This window comes from Oryctolagus cuniculus, chromosome 7 (genome assembly GCF_051225735.1).
Source record: "Oryctolagus cuniculus isolate XC-2025 breed Fujian yellow rabbit chromosome 7, ASM5122573v1, whole genome shotgun sequence".
In the NCBI taxonomy this organism is placed as follows: domain Eukaryota; kingdom Metazoa; phylum Chordata; class Mammalia; order Lagomorpha; family Leporidae; genus Oryctolagus; species Oryctolagus cuniculus.
This window is the reverse complement of record NC_142873.1, coordinates 52,912,375-52,937,064: the sequence shown is the minus strand read 5'-3', so window position 1 is coordinate 52,937,064 and position 24,690 is coordinate 52,912,375. Positions and strand designations below refer to the sequence as shown.

The following is a 24,690-nucleotide window of genomic DNA, read 5'->3' as shown; positions in this document are numbered from 1 at the left end:
AACAGGGAGACATATTTCATCTCCTGGTTCACTCCCCAAATGCCCACAACAGCCAGGGCTGAGTCAGGCTGAAGTCAGGAGTCTAGAATTCAATCCAGCTTCTGACATGGGTGGCAGGGATCCAACTACTTGAGCCATTGTCTGCTATATCCCAGGGTCTGCCTGGGCAGGAAGCTGGGTTGGAAGTGGAGGAGGCAGGACTTGAACCAGGCACTCTGATCTCGAATGTGGGAGCCCTAGGTGGTGGCTTAACCACTGTATCAATTGTCCACTCTTGCCTTTTCTTTTTGTGATAACCTTTTACAAATGTATAAACTATCCCTACTTTGTGAGCCATACAAAAACATATTGTGGGTCAAATTTGGGCCAACGTCTACAGACTTAAAATTGAAGTGAAAAAAAGTAAAAAAAAAAATCTCAAAATGGAATGTTTAATATTAGCACTAAAATAAAATATTATCTATACAAAAAGGAATGATTGAGTTCTATATGTATATATATAGAAATAAAATATACATATATAAATATAGATATATATGTTTATAAACATATGTATAACCAAATTCAAATATAAATGTATTTATTTACTTTGGTACAAACCATATAAATATGTAAAACCATGGAAATGATTTAAGTAAACTGTGATATAGCTATACCAATGATACATTGCTAAATCCTAAAAATTTTGTTTTTTAAGAAGTATTTTATGGGGCTGGCGATATGGCGCAGTGGGATTAACACCCTAGCCTGAAGTGTCGGCATCTCAGATCGGTGCTGGTTTGAGACCTGGCGGCTCCAATTCTGATCCTGCTTTCTGCTGTGGCCTGGGAAAGCAGTAGAAGATGGCTCAAGTCCTTGGGTCCCTGCACCCACGTGGGAGACCCGGAAGAAGCTCCAGGCTCCTGGTTTTGGATAGGTGCAGCTCTGGCCATTGTGGCCAATTGGGGAGTGAACTAGTGGATGGAAGACTCTCTCTCTTTGCCTTTCCTCTCTCTGTGTCACTCTGTCTTTCAAATAAATAAATAAATCTTAAAAAAGTATGTTATGATCAGGAAAATGCTCATGATGATAAAGTGAGGGAGGAATAAACTGAATAGTTATCACTGGAGTGTTAGAATTATAAGTAACTTTTTTTTTTCTTTCTTTCTTTCTTTTTTTTTTTTTTCTGACAGGCAGAGTTAGACAGTGAGAGAGAGAGAGAGAGAGAGAGACAGAGAGAAAGGTCTTCCTTTTCCATTGGTTCACTCCCCAAATGGCCGCTATGGCCTATGCGCTGCGCCGATCCGAAGCCAGGAGCCAGGTGCCTCCTCCTGGTCTCCCATGTAGTGCAGGGCCCAAGCACTTGGGCCATCCTCCACTGCCTTCCCCAGCCACAGCAGAGAGCTGGACTGGAAGAGGAGCAACCGGGACAGAATCCGGCGCCCCAACCAGGACTAGAACCTGGGGTGCCGGTGCCGCAGGCGGGGAATTAGCCTAGTGATCTGCGGCACCGGCCAAGAATTATAAGTAACTTGTATCTTCTTTAAATATTTCTATATTTCCTAGTTTCTAAAGTAATTAATATATTTTATATCAGGTAAAAGAAATAAGTTATGAAAATTTCTGTGCTAAGTTCTTGGGTGCACTCACACTGTCAAACATTGTGTCCTGGGTTCTGGATGATATAATTAAACTTATATGCAAGAGTTAGTTATTGAGCCCATCTCTAGGGTCAACATGTTTTATTAATGAACTCAATTCCTTTTGCAGGGAGGACTCCATCCACACTGGACAAGAAAAAGTCAATTTTCCTAGGTGGTGTAACCTGGAGATATTAAATGGTGTAATCAGGAAGTTTCATTGTGTTTAATCAGTGGACACCTACTTGCACCTGTTATTTCCAAGCAGGAAATGACTCTCAAGGCCAAATTTATGATTTTTCATATAATCTAATAGTTTTTCTTATAATCTAGGAAATCTGGTACTCTGGAGAGAACTAAGTGGTAGACTTAGCATAGGAAGAAAACCACACCATTTGCTGTAAATACTGAACAAAAACTAAAGCTTTATAGGAATCAATCAGTGAGGACCTGAGTTCTAGAGATGGTTCTTGGTACAAGCACTTAATCAAATATAAGGGCAGAATGAACATCACAAAGTCAGTGTTGCTGCACAAAGGTAGCCAAGGTAGCCAGCCTGGGCAGGCTCTGAGTGGCAATTACATCAGGACCTGGGTAGGCCATGGGAGCACCATCAAGTGACCAGCTTGCTACAGACATGTTATGCATATAATGTTTGTGTACATAAGCAGGATGGCAAAACACCTCCATTAACATCTGCAAAAAGTCCATGTGCTAAGTGGAAGGGAAACATGTTTCTGTCAGGGAGATAGGTTTGGCACCTTGCTAAGCATTGGCCTGCACTGCCAAAAAGACTCAGCTGCTTACTTGTTTTAAGATTTTGTTGTTTCTCTTCTTCTGTTTCTTCTTCTTCTTCTTCTCCTTCTTCTTCTTCTCCTTCTTCTTCTTCTTCTCCCACTTCTTCTTCCTCTTCCTCTTCTTCTTCTTCCACTTCTTCTTCTTCATTCTTCTCTTCTGAAGGATAATCCTTTTCTTCCTTTTCCTTTTTCACAATTTCCCTAGGGTCTTTTAAATGAATTATAAAACTGTGTTTGTCCTTTTTCACTTTCACTTTGATAAAAGTTGAGCCTGAGGGAGAACCGTGGGATAGAAGATGGGCTGATTAGAAGCCACATTAAGCTTGTTGGCAGGCTACTTAAATAATGCAGCACAGAATTGAAACCAGGGGGAGTGGACTGCCTGGGGATGTCAGCTCTCCTATAAGATAATACCTAAAGGACCAAAGTGGTGGTCCAGATCATTCCAGAAATAAATGGTAGATGGGTCAAGGAGGTGTCTGCACATCACATCTCACACCAAATTACAAAGGAAAAAAAACATATCAACTGAGACAATGTGCTCCTACAATCAATTTTATGATTCATCAAATGAAATGTGAGAGGGCCTTTGACTCAAAAAATAATTTCATTTATGATAGCTGTTGTTATGTTATTTTCATAGTACTTATAAGAAATTTCCCCTTTTAGTGTTCTCAATCATTTTCCTTCTCCTGTTTTTTTTTTTAAATTCAGCTCTTTTCAAATTTGAGCTATTATCTCTCCAAATTGATAGGATTAATTAAGATGGAAATATTTTATTTACTGTGAAACTTAAATGCATTGCATCCATACGAAAATCTTAATAAGAGTTATATCAACTGGACAGTGGTAGCAGGGTCTCTAGGGCCCAAACCAGAAAAATCCTTAAACTCACAGTAAGTGCTTGGTTTCTAAAATGAGAATATGTGTTGTCATGAATATTAATTAATTTCTGGCTTGTTGCAGTTACTATTATCCTGCCTACCAATCATATGGAAACATTTTAATATTTTACTAACTGAATGATCATAATTCATGTGACCTGGCTAAACTGTGTGGCTTTTGCCTTGCGGAGTTAATTATAATAGAAGAATGTGAAGTCTGAAAAATGCTGAATGTGGTATATAAATGAATCCCCTATTACATTCAGGAGTATAGAGCCCCATGATTATCTGAAATGCATTAATATCTTTCAAGTCATTAATCAGCTGCTTTCAAAGTGTACCTTTTACAAATGCTATCTTTTCTACTTCAATTTGTCCTCCATCAGAAGGATACAGGTAGTAATTTGTCCCTGAGATTTGGACAGGTTTTTCTCCCATATTGTATCCTTGAAACTAGAAGAGAAAACATCATTCATTTAGTGTGGAGTTGCACTTGACAAAACTGAAACTAACAAGGTTTGCCAACTAAACCTGGCATAAGCTTCAGTTCTGATAAATGATAACATCTGTCACTTTGTAGACTCAGAGGCCAGAGGCCACATTATCTTTACAGCCTTCTAAGATGTTACAGTGATAAGTAGAAAGAAAGGGGGTCTGAAATTTGAACCGTGCTCATTGGAGTAGCCTTACAACCTAGTCCAAATCAAATCATTGTACTATTGTCCAGGCAGTGTAAAAAGTTGAATTCTCACTTTCTGCTGGTGAGTTTCAGTGCAAATGAAGCTGATGGACTAATGCATCCTGACACTTGTGCACTTCAAGCGATCATTTGCAAAGGACCCTGTTTACTTAAACGTTGTGAATAGATCTCTAGGAGACCCTGATTCTTGCTAACTGGAGAACAACTGGTCTAGAGTAGTAGCTACAAAGGACCGGGCCTGTTATGTTTCTTTCCAGCTAGGTTTTTCTTATGGTAGCCTGATGAGGAAGAGCTGGTTTTATAGAAACAATCAAGCAAGGAATATGGGTGCTTTGCAGAGAGTCAGCCAAATTACTCAGCAAATTCTATTTGTGAGACAGATAAAGTCGACCCTGGTCTTCACGTTGTCCTAGTACAGTCCCTTATTTTTTAGACACCTAAATGAATGCTTTTGTGACAAATTTCCATGTGTGTTGACCCTAGTAACCTAGCTTCACAGCATACAAGGAAAGCTGGCCAGAGGGTGTTCCTATCTTGGTGATTGGCTACAAAGAAGGTTCCAGATATCAAAGGGTAGAATACATGCTCAAACTCATCATATCAGAAGATATGTGGTGGTGAAGGCAAGGGGGTTGTATGCTTCCACAGAAGCCACGTTTCCTCAAAACAATTAAGGACAGCCCAAAGACACATTTTAGAGAATTGATATTACCTGGTAAACTTTCTCAGGCTCTGGTTGTTGGACAGGCTCCTCTGTGACTTCTGGGGCCTCTTTGACTTTATCCTTGAAAGAATATTTTTTCTTCAAAGCCTTACTATCTTCTCTCTCAACTCTGTCCTTGCCTTGCTTTTTACCAATGTCTTTATTCTTCTTTTCTGCCTTCTTCTCTTCCTTCACGCGTTCCTCTTCTGCTAATCGCTCCTGTTCTTCTTTCCATGCCTACGAACACATTTAAAACATTCAGCGGATTTTTGAAACAATTTAGATGTGGGTTCCTTTAAGGATCCTTTTGCAAATTATTTTTTTTTAGCTTTTATTTAATGAATATAAATTTCCGAAGTACAGCTTATGGAGTACAATGACTTCCCTCCCACCCCCAACCCTCCCCTTTCCTGCTCCCTCTCCCCTTCCATTCACATCAAGATTCATTTTCGATTCTCTTTATATACAGAAGATCAGTTTAGCATACATTAAGTAAAGATTTCAACAGTTTGCACCCACATAGAAACACAAAGTGAAAAATACTGTTTGAGTACTAGTTAGAGCATTAAATCACACTGTACAGCACATTAAGGACAGAGATCCTACATGAGGAGTAAGTGCACAGTGACTCCTGTTGTTGACTTAACAAATTGACACTCTTGTTTATGGCATCAGTAATCACCCTAGGCTGTTATCATGAGTTGCCAAGGCTATGGAAGCCTTTTGAGTTCACCGACTCTGATCATATTTAAGCAAGGTCATAGTCAGAATGGAAGTTCTCTCCTCCCTTCAGAGAAAGGTACCTCCTTCTTTGATGACCCGTTCTTTCCACTGGGATCTCACTCGTGGAGATCTTTCATTTAGGTCATTTTTTTTTTTTTTTTTGCCAGAGTGTCTTGGCTTTCCATGCCTGAAATACTCTCATGGGCTTTTTCAGCTGGCTCTGAATGCCTTAAGGGCTGATTCTGAGGCCAGAGTGCTGTTTAGGACATCTGCCATTCTATGAGTCTGCTGTGTATCTTGCTTCCCATGTTGGATCATTCTCTTCCTTTTTCATTCTATCAGTTAATATTTTGCAAATTATTCAACACAATTTTTTAAGTGGTATCTGACAAATCACAGTACTGAGTTGGAAACCTAGGAGTCATCTTGGTTCCTCTGTCTCTCACCTAACTTCCGTGTAGTAAATCCTGTCCATTCTCCTCAGAGAGCTCTCTCCACTTCAGCTTCCTCTCTCATCCTCTGTCGTGATTTCCTTAGCTTAGGTCTTTTTTATCTTTAGTCTAGGCTGGTGCAGTAGCTTCTTAGCTGATTGCCCTGTCTTCCTTCTTTCTCTATATTAGTTGAATCCGCAAAAGCATTTTTATGTATCAGTAACTAACTTGTCAAAAATTTCTATAAAAGCAACTGATACATAATAGCTACAAACATGCCTTGAAATAAATTTAACCAAGTATGTAAAAGGCTTTTACAAAGAAAATTACAAAACACTAATGAGAGAAATGTAAACAGGAAGGGCCTCTCATGATAATGGACTGGGATGATTAATACCATATAATATTACTATTAAGCTACCCATAGCAATCTACAGATTCAATATAATCCCCATAGAAACACCAGTGACATTCTTCACATATCCAGAAGAACAATCCTAAAATCCGTATGGAAACACAAGAACTCCTGACTAGTCAAAGCAACCCTGAACAAACGAACACAGCTAGAGTCCACAGTGCCAGATTTCAAGATACACTGCAGAGCAACTGTAACCAAAGCAACAGGGTACTGGCATAAACAAATAGATCCGTGGAACAGAATGGAGAGCCCAAAAATGCATCCATGCATCTCCAGCCAACTGATCTTTGACAAAGTCACCAAAACCACACCCTGGAGAAGGGACAGCCTCTTCAATAGATGTTTCTGGGAAAACTGGATATCCAGAAGCAGAAATTGAAATTTGATCCTTGCCTCTTACCATATACAAAAGTCAACTGAAAATAGATGAAGTTTTTACATTTAAGACCTGATATTATGAAACTACTGTAAGAAAACACAGGAGAAATGCCTCAAGATTTCAGAACAGGCAACATTTTTTTAGGTAAGAGCTCAGAAGTGCAGGCAACAGAAGTGAAAAATAGACAAATGAAACTATATCAAATTAAGAAGCTTTTGCAGGCCAGTGCCGCAGCTCAATAGGCTAATCCTTTGCCTGCGGCGCCAGCACACCAGGTTCTAGTCCCGGTTGGGCGCTGGATTCTGTCCCAGTCGCTCCTCTTCCTGTCCAGCTCTCTGCTGTGGCCCAGGAGTGCAGTGGACGATGCCCAAGTGCTTGGGCCCTGCACCCCATGGGAGACCGGGGGAAGCACCTGGCTCCTGGCTTCAGATTAGCACGGTGCGCCCGCCACAGCTCTCAGGCCACAGCGGCCACTGGGGGGTGAACCAATGGAAAAAAGGAAGACCTTTCTCTCTGTCTCTCTCTCTCACTGTCCACTCTGTCTGTCAAAAAAAAAAAAACCAAAAAAAACAAAAAACTTTTGCACGGCAAATGAAACCATCAGAGTGATGAGACAACCAACAGAATTTGAGAAACTATTTGTAAACTATTCATCTGACAAAGGGTTAATATACAGAATATGTAAGGAAATAAAATTCAACAACAACAAAATGAACAACCAGTCAAGAAATGGGCAAATGATATGAATACATATTTCTCAAAAAAGAAATACAAATGGTCAAAAAATACATGAAAACATCCTCAATATCACTGGCTATCAGAAAAATACAAGTCAAAACCAGAATGAATTATTATCTCACTTCAGTTAGATGGCTAAAATAAAAAAGACAGAAAGTTACAAATGCAGGAATGTACATTAGTGTAGCCATTATGAAGATTCCTCAAAAAGTTAAAAATAGATCTACCATACGACCCAGCAATACCACTTCACATTGCAACACTACTCAGAGTATCCCAAGACATAGAATCAACCTAGAGGTTTATTGATGAATGAATGGTTAAAGAAATTACGTAAATATACACAGTGGAATAAAAAAAGATTGAAACACTGATATTTGCAGCAATAAGGATGGAACTGAAGATCATTTTGTTAAGTGAAATAAGGTGGACTCAGGAAAACAAACACCAAATGTTCTCTCTCCTATGTATAAATTACAAAATAAAAAGCTCTCTGAAGTTACGCTGGTGATTACTAGAGGCTGGGAAAGGTTGGGGAAAGGGGAGGTGGGAGGTTGCACACTAGATAACAAAACCCAGTAAGATAGAAATAACACTGGGGTCGCGCTATGGTTCGAAGCCCAGCTACTCCACTTCTAATCTAGATCCCTGCTATGGCCTAGGAAAGCGGTAAGAGGTGGCCCAAATCCTTGGGCCCCTGTACCCACATGGGAGATGCTCTTGGCTTCTGGCTTCTGATTGCCCCAGCTCCTAGAGCCAGGGCTGTGGCATAGGGGGTAAAACTGCTGCCTGTGGCACCAGCATCCTATTATGGGTGGTGGTTGAGTCCCGGCTACTCAACTGTCAATCTAGCTCCCTGCTAATGGCCTGGGAAAGCACTGGAAGATGGCCCAAGTCCTTGGGCCATTGCACCCATGTGGGAGATCGGGAAGAATCTCCTGGCTCCTGGCTTCAGCCTGGCACAGTTCTGCTGTTGTGGCCATTTGGAGAGTGAATCGGCAGATGGAAGATGTCTCTTTCCCTAACTCAGCCTTTCAAATAATTAAAAATAAATCTTTTAAAAAATGACATCTTGCCAGCGCCGCAGCTCAATAGGCTAATCCTCCACCTAGCGGCACTGGCACACCGGGTTCTAGTCCCGGTTGGGGCGCCGGATTCTGTCCTGGTTGCCCCTCTTCCAGGTCAGCTCTCTGCTGTGGCCAGGGAGTGCAGTGGAGGATGGCCCGAGTACTTGGGTCCTGCACCCCATGGGAGACCAGGAGAAGCACCTGGCTCCTGGCTTTGGATCAGCGCGGTGTGCTGGCTGCAGCACGCTGGCCGCGGCAGCCATTGGAGGGTGAACCAACGGCAAAGGAAGACCTTTCTCTCTGTCTCTCTCTCTCACTGTCCACTCTGCCTGTCCAAAAAAAAAAAAAAAAAATGACAGCTTTATTGGGTGAACTAGAAAAAAATTCTTTCCCATAGAGGAAGAATAAGGAGATTCTAGTCTGCTTTTTGGATCTTATTAGGGGTTGGGGAGTGACCTGTGAGAATTTATAAACACAAGCCTGTTCTCACACAGATTTATGACTAAAATGCACATTACCTTAAAAGTTTACTTTCAAAAAGCTACAAATTGATATTATCTCATAAATGAAAATCACAAAACACAAGGAAATCAGCCATATTGAGAAAGAATCTTAAGAAACAAATCGTTAAATGATACCTGCAAAACACTTCACATACTGGAATTACCAAATAGAGAGCATAAAATAATTTTAAATATGTTTAAATACATAAAAGAAAGTATTGAAAGTATAAGTAAGAAAGAGAAGAGTATCAAAATGACAATGTTCGAAAGACCTCTTGGAAATGGAATAGGACTTCTGAAAGGCAACATTTTATGGCTGAGACATTTTGAGTTGATGAAAGACAGTAATGCCAATATCCAGGAAGGCCAATGAATCAAAAGTAGGTAATAACTGTGGTATGCTGGAACTTACTCATACTGACTTGTAAGAGTTTATTGTTAAACTTTTAGGAATTTTGTGAGCCAGCTGTTAAACTACAATGGTCATCAAAAAGTAAATTATATGAATGCACATTCAAGTAAAATATTAAAGCAGAGGCAATAGATACTCTTAAATCACCACCACATAATTACTTAGTTACATTTCATTGATATCTATATTCATGAGGTTATTTATGTGAGTTGTGTCTGTATTGTAGAAACACTATATTGTATAATAATATGCTACTCCACATTGCTTCCAACTTGGCATGCAATGATACAACATTGAGAGCTTGACATCAGTCACTGGGAAAATATTTATGTTACAGATATCAGCAAATTATGATTATTGAAATTTAAGAAAGTGATGGAGAAATATTAATAACATTAACATTAAAAAGGGTGTCATGTTGGTACTTGTTACATGTTAACTAGCACAAACAAATGAGGAAATAGTCTTCCACTATTCCAAAATGATTCTTTCTTTTTTTTTCTTTTTCTTTTTTTTTTGACAGGCAGAGTGGACAGTGAGAGAGAAACAGAGAGAAAGGTCTTCCTTTTGCCATTGGTTCACCCTCCAATGGCCGCCACGGCTGGCGCGCTGCGGCCAGCACACCACGCTGATCCAAAGGCGGGAGCCAGGTGCTTCTCCTGGTCTCCCATGCAGGTGCAGGGCCCAGGCACTTGGGCCATCCTCCACTGCACTCCCTGGCCACAGCAGAGAGCTGGGCTGGAAGAGGGGCAACCGGGACAGAATCTGGCGCCCTGACCGGGACTAGAACCGGGTGTGCCGGCGCCGCTAGGTGGAGGATTAGCGTATTGAGCTGCGGCGCCGGCCCTCAAAATGATTCTTTCATTCAGCAAAGTATCTCATGTGAGTGAGACATGCCTCTTGGTTGATTCACTTTTGACTTACTTGTTAACATAACTGAAAATGTCAATTAGCATTCATATTGGATTTACAGTTGCTGGTTAATTGTAATCACAGGTTGACTAAGGATACAAGAATTTAACAAAAATCAAAAAAATATTATTTAGAATCAGTTGGCTTATAGAATTTGTAATACAAACCATTGTATGCTTTATTATTATTTATAAACTGTATATACATCCCATATATCAGCAAAATGTAAAATAAAATTGTAGGTGTACACATATGCACTATTTTGTTTTTGTAGGGAACTAGTGCTAAGTGCTCACCAGCACATCACTGAATGTTTTCAAAGCATCCAGAGAGAAAAGATAAACTGCCTGAAGAGAATGACAAATCAGATTGCCAATCAATTCATTAGAAGGCAGAGTTTCCACAAGGGAAATGCGGTACGATATCCTGAGAATGCCAAGATGAAATAAAATAGCCCACCAAGAATATATAAATGGAAACTATTCTCTTAATGAATAAGGCAAAAATAAAGCCAATTTTCAGAAAAGTAAAAACTGAGTTTAATAGCAACTGCAATATTGTGATATAATAAGAAATAGATGCTTGCTTTGCATTCCTGGCTCCTGGCAGAGAGCTCTAAATCCCTTGGAATTTCAAGAGAGATAGGCTCATCCTTTGTTTCAAGGACACAGCTCTTCCATAGCTTCTGGGTGGGGTGGGGGATGGAGCTGGGCACTAGATAGATCACACCTTGATTATAAGCTTCCAACCTCCAGCCACGCTCCCCAACCTCCAGGAGAGGGAGAGGAGCTGGAGAGTGAGGTTACGATTGAGCAAACCTGAATGATGAAACCTCCACGAGACCCCCTAACTGACAGGGTTTGGAGAGCCTCTCGGTCAGCGCTCACATCCACATTCCGCGAGGCTGACACGTTCCCGCCGCACAGGGACAGGAGCTCCTGTGCTTGGGTCCCTCCTGGACCTTCACCCCTGTACCTCTTCATGTGGCTGTTCACTTTTATGCTTTCATAATAAACTGGAATGGTATGGAAATATCTCCACAAGAACTAAGGAAACCAGGTGGAGGGTATAGCACTTAGTATGAGTAGCACAGAAATAAGAAAACATGCATTGAAGAAAATAGGAGAACAGGCATGCATTCCTTGTGTCAGTCATGCCCCAAAACCAGGCAGCAGAGCAGGGAGAGAGATCTCATCTGTGTGGGGAAGTAGAGGGAAGTGAATGCCTCTACTCTGTGGAAACTTTGTCCCAGTAAAGCCCAGTGACAGATAGGTCCCCACAACCCAAGACTATCTGTGCTATCTGTGGGTTAAGCCTCTGGGCCTGCCCCACTGCCATGCCTGCTGCTATGGCACAGCCTTCAGAACGTTCCTAGTCTTTGCCTGGACCCACACAGGCCAGCTTGCAGGACTTGTCTAGGGCCAAGCTGGCATCTGCATTCCCCAGCTCCAAGCTGGCCTCTGCTGACCAGGATCCCTGAGTGCTTCAACACCAGACAAGCCTCTGCAGTCACAGACTCCAGGCTAGCATCTGCAGATCTATCCTCTAAGCCCACTCTTGTGTTATGTCAGCACCGGTGGTTCCAGCCTCCAGATCTAGTCAGTGCCAGGCCAGCCCCTGTGGACACAGGTTCCAGACTGATTCCTAGAACCTCATTCTCCAGTGGATGCCAGGTCCAGGCCATCTTCAACAGACCCAGGCCCCGGGCTTTCTTTGGTTCCCTGTTCTGCCCTGCAGGCTCACTGACGTGTGGCCCCATCTTCCAGCCTCACTGGAGTGATGGTTCCACCCCTGAAGCTCTGCTGGGTGAGAGTGCTGGACTAAGGGTTCTGCTGAATAGGGTTTAATTCCCCATGGCTTAGGGTGGAGGCATCTGGTCTGTCCAAAGTGAGATGATGACTTCTACCTTCTGAAACTGTGGACAGAGCCCTAACAATTTCTCCCTCCCTCTCTCCTTCCCCCCTTACCTACCTTCCTTCCTTCTTTCCTTCCTCTTTCTCTCATTTTTCTTTTAAGAAATTGCCCCTCTTCCAGCTCTCTGCTATGGCCTGGGATAGCAGTAGAAGATGGCCCAAGTCCTTGGGTCCCTGCACCCACATGGGAGACCTGGAAGAAGCTCCTGGCTCCTGGCTTCGGATCGGCTCAGCTCCAGCCATTGCGACCATCTGGGGAGTGAACCAGGGGACGGAAGACCTCTCTCTCTCTCTCTGTCTCTACCTCTCTCTGTAACTCTTTCAAATAAATAAAAATAAATCTCAAAAGAAGAGAAACTCGAAGTTATAGAGAAGGAGGGAGAGACCTTCCATTTGCTGGTTCACTCCCTAGATGGTCACAATGGCTGGGGTTGTGCCAGACTGAAGCCAGGGGCCAGGAGCCAGGAGCCTCCTCCAGGTCTCCCACATGTGTGCAGGCACCCAAGACTTGGGCCATCTTCCACTGTTTTCCCAGGTCATTATCAGGGAGCCAGATAGGAAGTAGAGCAGCTGGGACACAAACCGGCATCCTTATGTTGCCTCCGTCAACAATTCTGAATCACCTTCAGAGTCATTCTTCCCTTGTTCATTTTCTTGAAACTAAGAATATTTTTTTGAATTTATTTTTCAGATATTTAACGAATATATAAAAGTTGTATATTTTTATGAGGTCCAAAGTGTTTTTTACTACATGTATATGTTGTGTAATATCCAGTCAGGTTAAATACATTTATCTTTTCAAGCATTTAACTTTTTTTTATAATGAAAACATCTGATGTTCTGTATTCCAAGTTTTCATTTTCTTACAAATAGAGAAATATACAGCACATCAACATTATCTACAGTCACCCTATGGTGCACTAGGGCCCCAGAACGTCCACTCTTACATAGCTACAACCTAGTATTCATCAACCAATATTTCCCTATCGCTCCCCAGCCTCTGTATTTGTAACTTCTATGAGATCACCTATTTTTTTTAGACTCCACATACAAGTCAGATTATGTGATGTCTGTCTGCCTGTCCTAGGCTTATTATTTTTTATTTTATTTATTTATTTTTTTTTGCAGAATAGAGCACATCTGCAGTGAAATACCTGCCGGGCCCTGTCCTGTAAAATCCCAGGTTTGACCTTTCTTCCTTCCTTCTCATCTCCTCTCCTTCAGTATACCCTGGCAGTATTCCTGCTGGAGCAGCTGATTAACTTCATCATTTAATCCTGTACTAAACTTTTTATCAAATGGTCACTTGGCCGCCACTTAGTATTCTCTTCAGAACATGCTTTCTCAATTTTTGCAATATGTATAAACTGGTGATTTTGCAAATGTTAACACTAGTTTCTCCTTTCTTAATAACTCCATCTTTAAGCCTTTTCTCTCCTCACATTTTACTGTAAGCAGTTTGGAGGAACCAAGTTGTCCCTTCAGCACTGTTCTTAGAAAACTGCTCAGATTTCAAGCACGGAAAACCAAGACACAGTGGCAAAAACTGTTCTCAAGAAGGATCTCTGTGAGTGAGACCTCAGTGGAAAGAAGGGGCCATCAAAGAAGGACGTGCTTTTCTCTCAAGGGAGGAGAGAATTCCCACTTTGCTCATGGCCTTGTCATGGCTTTGGACTCAAAAAGCTTCCATAGCCTTAGCAGCTCATGTCAAGAGCCTCGGGTGGTCACTGACATCAAAAATAAGAGTGTCATTTGTTAAATCAACAACAGGAGTCACTGTGTACTTGCTCCCCATGTAGGACCTCTGATCTTAATGAGTTGTACTGTGAAAATTAACTTAGGTAAAACTTGTCTTCAAACTGTATTTTATACTTTGTGTGTCTGTGTGGGCACAAACTGTTGAAATCTTTACTTAGTATAGAGTTGGTCTTCTGTATATAAAGTCAATTAAAAACAAATCTTAATGAAGAATGGAATGGGAGAGGGAATAGGAGGTAGTATGGACGTGGGGGTGGGAGGACGGGAATGGGGGGAAGAGCCACTATATTCCTAAAAGTTGTACATATGAAATTTGTATTCATTAAATAAAAGCCTTCTAAAAACAAACAAACAAGAAAGAAAACAAAAAAGAAAACTCCTCAGCTAAACATTCAGTTTCATTGCTCACAAGTTCTATCATCCAAAAAAGTACTAGGAACAGCTACAATGAAGTCAAGGTTTTATGCTTTATAACAAGAATTGTCTTCACTCCACTGGCAAATAACATGTTCCACATTTCTCTCTGAGGCCTTATCAGAATGACCTTTAGATGGAGGCATATTTCACCAATACTCTGTGTGTGATTCTTTATTTTTCCCTAAGAATAGAGAAGCTTTCTTTACAGCTCCCTTTCCCCCTTTTTAGAATCACTTTTAAAAGTTCCCTCATGACAATCTCAGCTTCTAGCACAAATGATTATGTGTGGAATTTAATTTTTTTCACTAAGATAAACTTTTAAAATTATATTTTCCATAAGTTTTGGAAGTATCCTCATATTCCAAAACTCTTCCAGCCTCTATCCAGTACGCAAATACAAAGCCGCTTCCACATTTTTAGGTGTTTATTACAGCAGCACCTCACTCCTGTCACTAATTTCTACCCCACTCAGTTGTGGTTGCTATGAAAAAGCACCACAGGCTGGTGGCTTATAAAGAGCAAGCCAACTTCTCATTGTTTTGGAGGCTGGATGTCCGGGGTAAGATGCCCCCATAGCTGGGTGCTGGTGAGAGCCTCCTCTGGAGTGCAGACTGCCGGCCTCGCGTGGTGGAAAGAGACTGAGCTGGCTTGGTTCTGGCCTCTTGTTAGAAGGGCACTTGTCCCATTCGCGAGGAATCTACACTCATGACCCAATTCCCTCCTGAAGGCTCCATCTCCGAGTACCACCATATTGGGGATTATATATCAGTGGATACGTTTTGGGTGGAGACAAATACTCTATTCAAAATGTATCCACTGAGATACAACAGTTGCTAAAAGAAAGAAAGCACATGGCAGAGTTAAAAAACCAAACCAATTCTAAATCATAAACCCAAAACTCTCCGCATATGAGCAGAGGTCATATCAAAACTTCAATATTTCTTACCTCAGAGCCTGAGGATAACCAGGGCATTTTTGATTTATTATAAAAGCATATATTACTTTTTAAACTTAAAATTTCAAATAAGATATGCAAAGAAAAAAACACCTGCAACAATAGAGTATATCAAGGATAAACAAGGCATTGCGGTTATGTAAAAAAGATAGAATTTCTTTAAAGAGTTAACATCTGGTAGAAGATAGGCTTTGTTGGACAGATCGTCCTTTCATTGCAGATTCAGTTATACCTGAGGATTTAGCAAAAAGCTTGTTTCTTATTACACCACACAAACTCCCCACCATAAGATTTTCTGTTTGTGATTAATCAGTGTCATTTGTCTCAGTTTGTGTTACCTTAAGAGAGCCTTCTAAAATGAAAGGATTCTTTTCCTTCTCTCTTTCCTTTTCCTTTTCTTTTTCTTGATCTGATATTTCTGTTTTGCTGATTCCTTTATTACCTATAACCAGAGAAAAATAGACTTCTTAACAACTCCTTTCAATAAGGCATCACAGAAGGACCTGATCTCTAGGTGGGAAGGCATCTCTAAGGCCATCGCATTCACCCATCTGTTCATCTGCTGTATTCATCCATCCCTGAATTCCTCCTTCCCATCTCCAGAGTGGACGTCTAAAGTAGAACTGAACAACTTCAATAATAGGGTTCTCACTGCCTCTGGAAACAGTGCATTCCTTTCTCAGTTTTTTTTTTTTTTTTATTGAACTGGAATCTCTCTCCCTAAAGCTGTCACTTAACTAATCCTAGGTTAGCACTCCCAGAACACACAGAACAAATCTTATTTTTCCTTCTATATTGAAACTTTTCTCTCACCACCCTAGTCACTCTGTTTTGAAGGCTTGTCTCTTTCTTGACTTGAGAGACCTCAAACTGAATAAAAAATCTACCAGCTGCATTCCAGTCTCAAATTGGCCCTCTCATTTTATTTTGATTTCCAGTAGATATTAAAATATTGGTCTGCTTAGTAGCATTAGAAAACAAAAGACAGTGAATTCATAATTTTTCCTACTAATTGACAAGTAGGGCCCTGGGCATGAGTGTGAAAGGGCAGCCTTACTTCTCTGTTTTGTATAGAGCTGTTCATTTTTCTAGATTCTTAGCGTTGACCTGCTGGGCCTTCATTAGAAGGAAGACTGAGCTGATGGACTACAGGAAAGCACTTCAAAAAGCTTGTGAAAAACACGTGCTATGGATTTCAAGCTTTTTCTTCCACCAAAACAAACTGCTGTTTTAATTTCTTTTTTTTCACAGACTTTTTGAAGTATCCTTGTACAACCAACTAGGCAGATACGGAAAATGATTCATCAACAATTTGGTTAGCTAAGTTTCGCTTTACTGTCAAGCCATGTACAGAATCCCCCGCTAACTGACAAAAGTTGCAAAACCTTTGAAAATTAAAAGCTTTGCTTTCTTTTCTTTTAATTTTTATATATTCATCTATTTCATATATATAGGAAGCAAATTTCATCTATTTCATATAGACAGTTTTAAAGAGCATAATGATTCTTCCCAGCCTCCCTCCCTCCTTTTTTTTTTTCTTATGTTTCTTTTAACTTTTACAATGTCATACCTTTCAGTTTTCTTTATAACCTCAGGCTTAACCCCCCACTAAATACAGAATTCAACAAGTAGTAAGTAGAAAAAAAACTGTTCCTCAACAGTAAAAGGGCTGTAAACAATAATCAAGTCTCAAAATGTAAACTTCACTCATATACATTACATATTTTCTGCTCTATATATTAGTTTCCACAAATCAGGGAAAACATACGATATGTGTCTTTTTGGGACTATCTTGTTACACTAAACATAATAGTCTCTAGTTATAACCAATTTCTTGCAAAAGACAGGATTTCATTCTTTTTTATGTCTGAGCAATATTCCATCATGTATCTATACCACATTCTTTTTTTATCCAGTCATCAGATGATGGACATCTGGGTTGATTCCATATTTTAGCTTTTGTGAGTTGAGCTGCTGTGAACGTGAGGGTACAGATAACTTTTTCATATGCTGATTTCATTTCCTTTGGGTACATTCTCAGGAGTTGGATGGCTGGTTCATATGGTAGATCCACTTTCAGATTTCTGAGGATTTCTCCATACTATCTTTCATAATGGTTATACTAATTTATATTCACAGCAATAAGAAATTATATAGCTTTGCTTCTTTATGATAAGGTACTCTCAACTTTGGCCATCATAAATAATATTATTGACAGGGAGTCCATTTCCTTTGCACAAATGCAATGAAATATCCCATTTTCCAAACGAATTACCTTATTTTTCTAATTTTTATCTAGAATCCTCCTAAAAATCTACTTTAGTTTCTTTGTCACCCTCTTCTCCCTTTCTCCTATAGTCCCCCAACTGTAGAAATTTACTACAAAAACAACATTATATTGATCCAAATCCCTGCCACAAGCCCCCAAAAATCCCTTTTCTCTTTATCTCTGGGTTCAAAGTCTAAGTTAGTGTTAGGACTCTTCTGTTTGTTGTTCTAAAGAATCTGTTGCTTTAATTTTGCTTTTGTAATCTATAATTATTCTAAGGAAGTACCACTAACTCTGAATTTACATCCTATATTGTCAACAAATCTTAGCTGTCTTAAGCTACCAAACCTACCTGTGAAGACATTTGACATTTCCATTACATATAATATTTGATCTACACAACAGATTTTATCTTCTAGATTTTTAGGAAGTAGAGTCAATATAAGCCAGACAATCTGTTATCCCACTCAGGCACTGTCTCATTGTATTTAGAATGTGGCTATTCTATGTATCAAAAAATTAAATAGTCACAGGAATTTTGTGGGTAATTCTTTGTAAACCTGAAATAATCACCATTTTGATTAAATTAAGAGTTGGGGCTGGCACCACGGCTCACTAGGCTAATCCTCCACCTTGCGGCGCCGGCACACCGGGTTCTAGTCCCAGTCGGGGTGCCGGATTCTGTCCCGGTTGCCCCTCTTCCAGGCCAGCTCTCTGCTGTGGCCAGGGAGTGCAGTGGAGGATGGCCCAAGTACTCGGGCCCTGCACCCCATGGGAGACCAGGATAAGTACCTGGCTCCTGCCATTGGATCAGCACAGTGCGCCTGCCTCAGAGCGCCAGCCGCGGCGGCCATTGGAGGGTGAACCAACGGCAAAGGAAGACCTTTCTCTCTGTCTCTCTCTCTCACTGTCCACTCTGCCTGTCAAAAAAAAAAAAAAAAAAAAAAGTTGGGTAATGCCTTTGGACTTATTTCTAGGCATAAGTTGAACTGGTTACTTACTTTTGGATTTTTTAAGGGTAAAAATTTTGCTGGGGGGAGCAACGATTTTGGTGCTAGTCGAACTTTTCAATTCCAAGTCAGCCTTGGTCCTAGCGATTTCCTCAGCCATTTTAGATTCCTGGTATACAGCTTCTTCTTCTGTGACCCACTCTTGAATGGATTTTGCAACAAGTTCCAAATAATTCCTAAACGCAGAAAACAACAGATGGCAGTATAGTGAATATCAGTTAAAGTCAATAAAAACATAATTATTGTGCAAATGATTTTCCAACAATGAATTTGGGGCATGCGTTTCATGTAGTAGCTAAGATGATAATGCCCTTCACCCCACTTGGAGTGCCTGGGCTCAAGTCCCAGATCCACTCCCAATTATAGCATTTTGCAAACCCTGATAGCAGGTGGTGGCTCAAGCAGTTGTGTCTCTGCCACCCATATGAGCATTGTGGCTTGAGTTCCAGCTGCCTGCTTTGGCCTGGCCCAGCCCTGGCTACTGGGGACATTTGAGGAATGACCCAGCATTTGGGAACATTCTTCTTTCTCTCCCCCTTTTTGTTTCTCTGTCTCACTCCCAACTTCCCTCACTTTCAAACAAATTAGTGATTTTTTTTTAAATGATCCTAAGCTGCCCAGATAACAAATACACTGGACTTTGATATACCCTAGATATATTTCGGTATAAAGTAGCCGAATCAAATACCCAGTGAATGCATGAAAAATGCTCAATTCACTGATAAATTTCAAAATCTAAATGTTAAAAGGACATCTTTCCTTTCCTTCACCCAAGAAAAGGATTAAAAAGTTTGACAACGCTAAGGGTGATGACAATTTGGATAAACAGTCACTCTCAATACTGACAGTTGAAGAGTAATATGGTTCATTCTTCTTTTTGAGCAATTTTACAGCACGTAGAAACTGTTTTAATTGACCACTAGCTAAATAACTCACTCAAATAACTAATACACTCTAATCTTACTATAAAATTTACTGTCCTCATCCACATTTTAAATACTATTTCCTAAGCTGTTTGTGTATTTATGTTCATATCAGCAAGTTGTTGCTTACCAAATGCCAGTCATATTTGCTTCCAACCCACTTATATTGATCAGGGTAATTATTTTAAAATTAAATGTTACATATACTTAGGTGGATTCCAAAGAGAGTTGTATCCAAGGAAATAAGTTTAAAGAATTAGGCTTGATAATAAAGATTAGTTGCTGTCAAGTTATGTGAAAATTAGTCATCAAATTCTGAGAAAACAAAGCTAGATTGCTTCACAATATTCTTTAATTCTTGAGCCTTTTAAAAGGAACAAACTACAAGGGATAGGTTGTGAATTATGGTAACGGATTTGTTAAACTCAACATGTCCCCAGACGTGCTCCTGTGCTTTTCCTCCAAACTGTAGCATGCCAACTCTAGCTGTTGGCAAGACTACACTTCCAGTGGAGCAGGCCAGACACCCTGACAATTCTTGTTTTCTTATACTCTTCTTCCAATCTGTCAGAAAATCCCAGTCATTTATGAAAACGATTTTAAAGTAATTAGCATATCTCTAATGTAGTTAAAATCTGCTCCCTTCTCACCTCCTCTACTGATATTTTCCTGGTCTAAGCCATGGTCAGCTCTTGCTGACCTCTCTGCACCTGCTCTCCAACCCCTCAAGACTGTTCTCAACATAGCTAAGGAGACCCTCCGACTTCTTAGGTCAGATCATGTCTGTCTTCTGCTCAGGGCCTTTTAATGAATCTACAGTTCAAATAAAACACAGAATCCTTACAAGAGGCCTACAGTAAGGAACCATTCATAAGTACAGCCAAGGCAGCATTCAAAGGAAAGGGTAAAATAATCAGCCTGCCATTCAGGATGTTTACCACCTGCACATGCTCTCTGAAAGAACTGCTCACAAATATATTCTAGTTGCATTCAAAAAAAAGAAAAGAAAAAGAAAAAAACAGAAGACAAGAGTATTGGATATAACTAAAAGGGTAAAGACAAAGGCAATCAAATTTACAATCAAGTGTAAATAATCATGTGACTTATTTGTGATTAAAAGCTATTGTTCGGCCGGCACCGCGGCTCACTAGGCTAATCCTCCGCCTGCGGCACCAGCACCCTGGGTTCTAGTCCCGGTCGGGGTGCCGGATTCTGTCCCGCTTGCCCCTCTTCTAGTCCAGCTCTCTGCTGTGGGCTGGGAGGGCAGTGGAGGATGGCTCAGGTGCTTGGGCCCTGCACCCGCATGGGAGACCAGGAGAGGCAGCTGGCTCCTGGCTTTGGATCCGCGCGGTGCGCCTGCCGCAGCGGCCATTGGGGGGTGAACCAATGGAAAAGGAAGACCTTTCTCTTTGTCTCTCTCTCTCTCACTGTCCACTCTGCCTGTCAAAAATAAAAAAAAAAAAATAAAAAAAGTTATTGTTTTACATCTGGAAACAAAACATGTAGACAATTTCAAAATGGAAGGCGAGGTTCTTGTTAGGTTTAAGTGAAAGTATGTTGAAATTTTTAAGTTTTTGTGAAATGTTAAAAATGATAACTGATACATTAATATTAATCCCAGAAATGATGTAAAATGTTTAAATACATGATTTAAAAGGATAACAATAAATATATATATATATAAGTAGAATGTATAGCTTTAAAAAAATTGTACACTAAGAATGAACTCAATAGGGGCTGGTGTTGTGACTTAGCAGGTAAACTCACCTCCTACAACAATGGCATCCCTGTGGGTGCCAGTTCCTATCCCAGCTGCTCCATTTCCAATCCAGCTCCCTGCTAATGGCCTGGGAGAAGCAATGTAAGACAGTCCAAGTGTTTGGGGCCCTGAAGCTCCTGGCTCCTGGCTTCACTTATCTTCTCTACTTTTCTTCTCATCTCCATTTCATTCATTTCTGGTCTAATTTTTATTGTTTTCTTCTTTCTGCTGATTTTGGGTTTAGTTTGTTTATCTTTCTTTTAGTTCCTTGAGGTATAAAGTTAGGATTCCTATTTGAGATATTTCTTTTTATTAACATGGGTGTTTGCTTCTAATAACTTCTCACTTAGAACTGCCTTTGCTGCAAACCATAAATTTAGTATGCTATGTTTCCATTTTTGTTTGCCTCAAGCTATTTTTTATTTCTCTTTTGATTTCTTTTTGATCCGCTGGTTGCTTAAGAGGCAGTTTTAATTTCCATATACTTGTGAATGTTCTAATTTTCTTCTTGCTTCTGATTGCTAATTTCATACCATGATAGCTGGAAAAGATGCTTGATGTGATTTTAATCTTATCAAATTTGTTAGGACTTGTAATATAACATGTGAACTATGTTGGAGTATGTTCTGTATGCATTTGAGGAAAATATTATTTTGCTGTTGTTGGATGCAATATCTTGTATACGTATGTGAGGTCCACTGGTCTATCCAATGTTGAAAGTGAAGTCTGCTAACTTTGTATTGCTGTGTAATTCTCCTTTCATTCTGTTAATGTTTGCTATATATGTTTATGTGCTATGATATTGGGTGCATATATATTTAGAAGTATTATATGCTCTTGATGAATTAATCCCTTTATCATTACGTAATGTCCATTTTTGTCTCCTGTGTCAGTTTTTGGCTTAAAGTCTGATCAAAGTATAGTTATCATTTGCATGAATATCATTTTTATATTCCTTCATTTTCAACTTATGCATGCCTTTAAGTCTGCAGTGCCTCCCGGAGGCAGCATATAGTTATTTTTTTTTACAAAGGAAAAGTAATATTTTGTTTTCATCTTCAAACTTATCAATATAATTCTAAAAATCTATCTTTGTTTTGACACATGCTTTGTTTATTAATCACCTTGGCCTTATACATTTTCTGATTTGTTCTTTTTTTAACTTTTATTTAATGAATATAAATGTCCAAAGAATAGCTTATGGTTTAAAATGCTCCCCCCAACTTCTCTCCCACCTGCAACCCTCTCCTCTTCCATTCACATCAAGATTCATTTTCAATTCTCTTTATATATAGAAGATCAATTTAGTATATAGTAAGTAAAGATTTCAACAGTTTGCACCCCCATAGAAACACAAAGTGAAAAATACTGTTTGAGTACTCGTTATAACATTAAGTCTCAATGTACAGCACATTAAGGACAGAGATCCTACATGAGGAGTAAGTGCACAGTGACTCCTGTTGTTGACTTTACAAATTGACACTCTTGTTTATGGCATCAGTAATCTCCCTATGCTCCAGTCATGAGTTGCCAAGGCTATGGAAGCCTTTTGAGTTCACCGACTCTGATCATATTTAGGCAAGGTCATAGTCAAAGTGGAAGTTCTATCCTGCCTTAGAGAAAGGTACCTCCTTCTTTGATGACCTGTTCTCTCCACTGGGATCTCACTCGCAGAGATCTTTCATTTACGTGTTTTTTTTTTTTTTTCCAGAGTGTCTTGGCTTTCCATGCCTGAAATACTCTCATGGGCTTTTTCAGCTGGCTCTGAATGCCTGTTTAGGACATCTGCCATTCTATGAGTCTGCTGTGTATCTCGCCTCCCATGTTGGATTGTTCTCTCCCTTTTCTTTTATTCTATTGGTTAGTATTTTCAGACACTAGTTTTGTTTATGTGATCCCTTTGATTCTTAGTCCTATCATTATGATCAACTGTGAACAGAAATTGATCACTGGGACTAGTGAGATGGCATTGGTACATGCCACCTTGATGGGATTGAATTGGAATCCCCTGGTATGTTTCTAACTCCACCATTGGGGGCAAGTCTGATTGAGTATATCCCAAATTGTTAATCTCTTCCCTCTCTTATTCACACTCTTACATTTAACAGGGATCACTTTTCAGTTAAGTTTCAACACTTAAGAATAACTGTGTATTAATTACAGAATTCAACCAATAGTATTAAGTAGAACAAACAGAAAAAAATACTAAAAGGGATAAGTATTAAGTTGTTCATCAACAGTCAGGGCAAGGGCTGATCAAGTCACCGTTTCTCATAGTGTCCATTTCACTTTAACAGGTTTCCTTTTTCGTGCTTGGTTAGTTGTCACTGATCAGGGAGAACATATGATATTTGTCCCTTTGGGACTGGCTTATTTCACTCAGCATGTTTTCCAGATTCCTCCATTTTGTTGCAAATGACCTGATTTCACTGTTTTTTACTGCTATATAGTATTCTATAGAGTACATATCCCATAATTTCTTTATCCAGTCTACTGGATCCACTATTTTAATTGGGCAATTTAATCTTAAAATAAATGTTAGTAAATAGGGCTTTCTAGTCCCATTTTGTTCATTGTTTTATCTTTCATAATTCCTTCCTTTCTTGTTGTCTTCCTCTGTGATTTAATTATTTTTGCAGTGGTATAATTTAATTCCTTTCTACTTACCTTCTCTGTGTCTATTATAGGTTTTTTGCTTTGTGTGATCATCATAAAGCTTACATAAAATTCTACATGTGTGTGCACATGTGTGGATATTAATGTATTTTGAGCTGACAAAATTTAATTTTGATTTCATGCAAAAATTATACTTTTACTTTTCCCATTCCCACATTTTATGTTTTAGATCTACTATTTATATATTTTATAGTGCATATGTATTAATTGTTTTAGCTATGGTTATTTTTTACTACATTTGTCTTTTAACTTTTACTTAGTGTTAAAAGTGACTTACACACCACCATTATAGTATTCGAGCATTCTGGATTTGACTATGTACTTACCTTGCCTATAAGTTTTATACATTCATATGTTTTCATGTTGCTATTTTGCATCCTTTCATTTAATCTTGAAGACTCCTTTCATCATTTATTGTATTTCAGGTCTATTGGTAATGAACTCCCTCAGCTTTTGTTTATCTCCTTAATTTTTTAGGTATAGCTTTTCTGGATAGAGTGTTCTCAGTTGGTAGGTTTTTTTCTGTCATTACAATGAATACATCATTCCTATACTCTCTCCTGATTTGCAAGATTTCTTCTGAGAAATCTTCAAATAATCTCATTTTATATTCCTTCATTTTCAACTTATGTGTGTCTTTAAGTCTGCAGTGTTTCCTGGAGGCAGCATATAGTTATTTTTTTTACAAAGGAAAAGTAATATACTTGTTTTCATCTTCAAACTT

General features: G+C 39.6%; 1 protein-coding gene across 2 annotated transcripts in view; it reads right to left on the bottom strand.

Annotated features, from left to right (window-relative positions):
- Positions 1 to 24,690, bottom strand: part of SPAG17 (sperm associated antigen 17) — a 285,936-nt gene that overhangs the window by 133,264 nt on the left and 127,982 nt on the right. For both annotated transcript variants that reach the window (XM_051857350.3, XM_051857351.3), the window contains 5 exons: positions 18,600 to 18,784; positions 15,668 to 15,771; positions 4,713 to 4,940; positions 3,642 to 3,753; positions 2,427 to 2,687 (listed from right to left, as the gene is read on the bottom strand). In XM_051857350.3, coding sequence (XP_051713310.3) covers positions 2,427 to 2,687; positions 3,642 to 3,753; positions 4,713 to 4,940; positions 15,668 to 15,771; positions 18,600 to 18,784 — 890 coding nt within the window. The remainder of the gene's footprint in view (positions 1 to 2,426; positions 2,688 to 3,641; positions 3,754 to 4,712; positions 4,941 to 15,667; positions 15,772 to 18,599; positions 18,785 to 24,690) is intronic.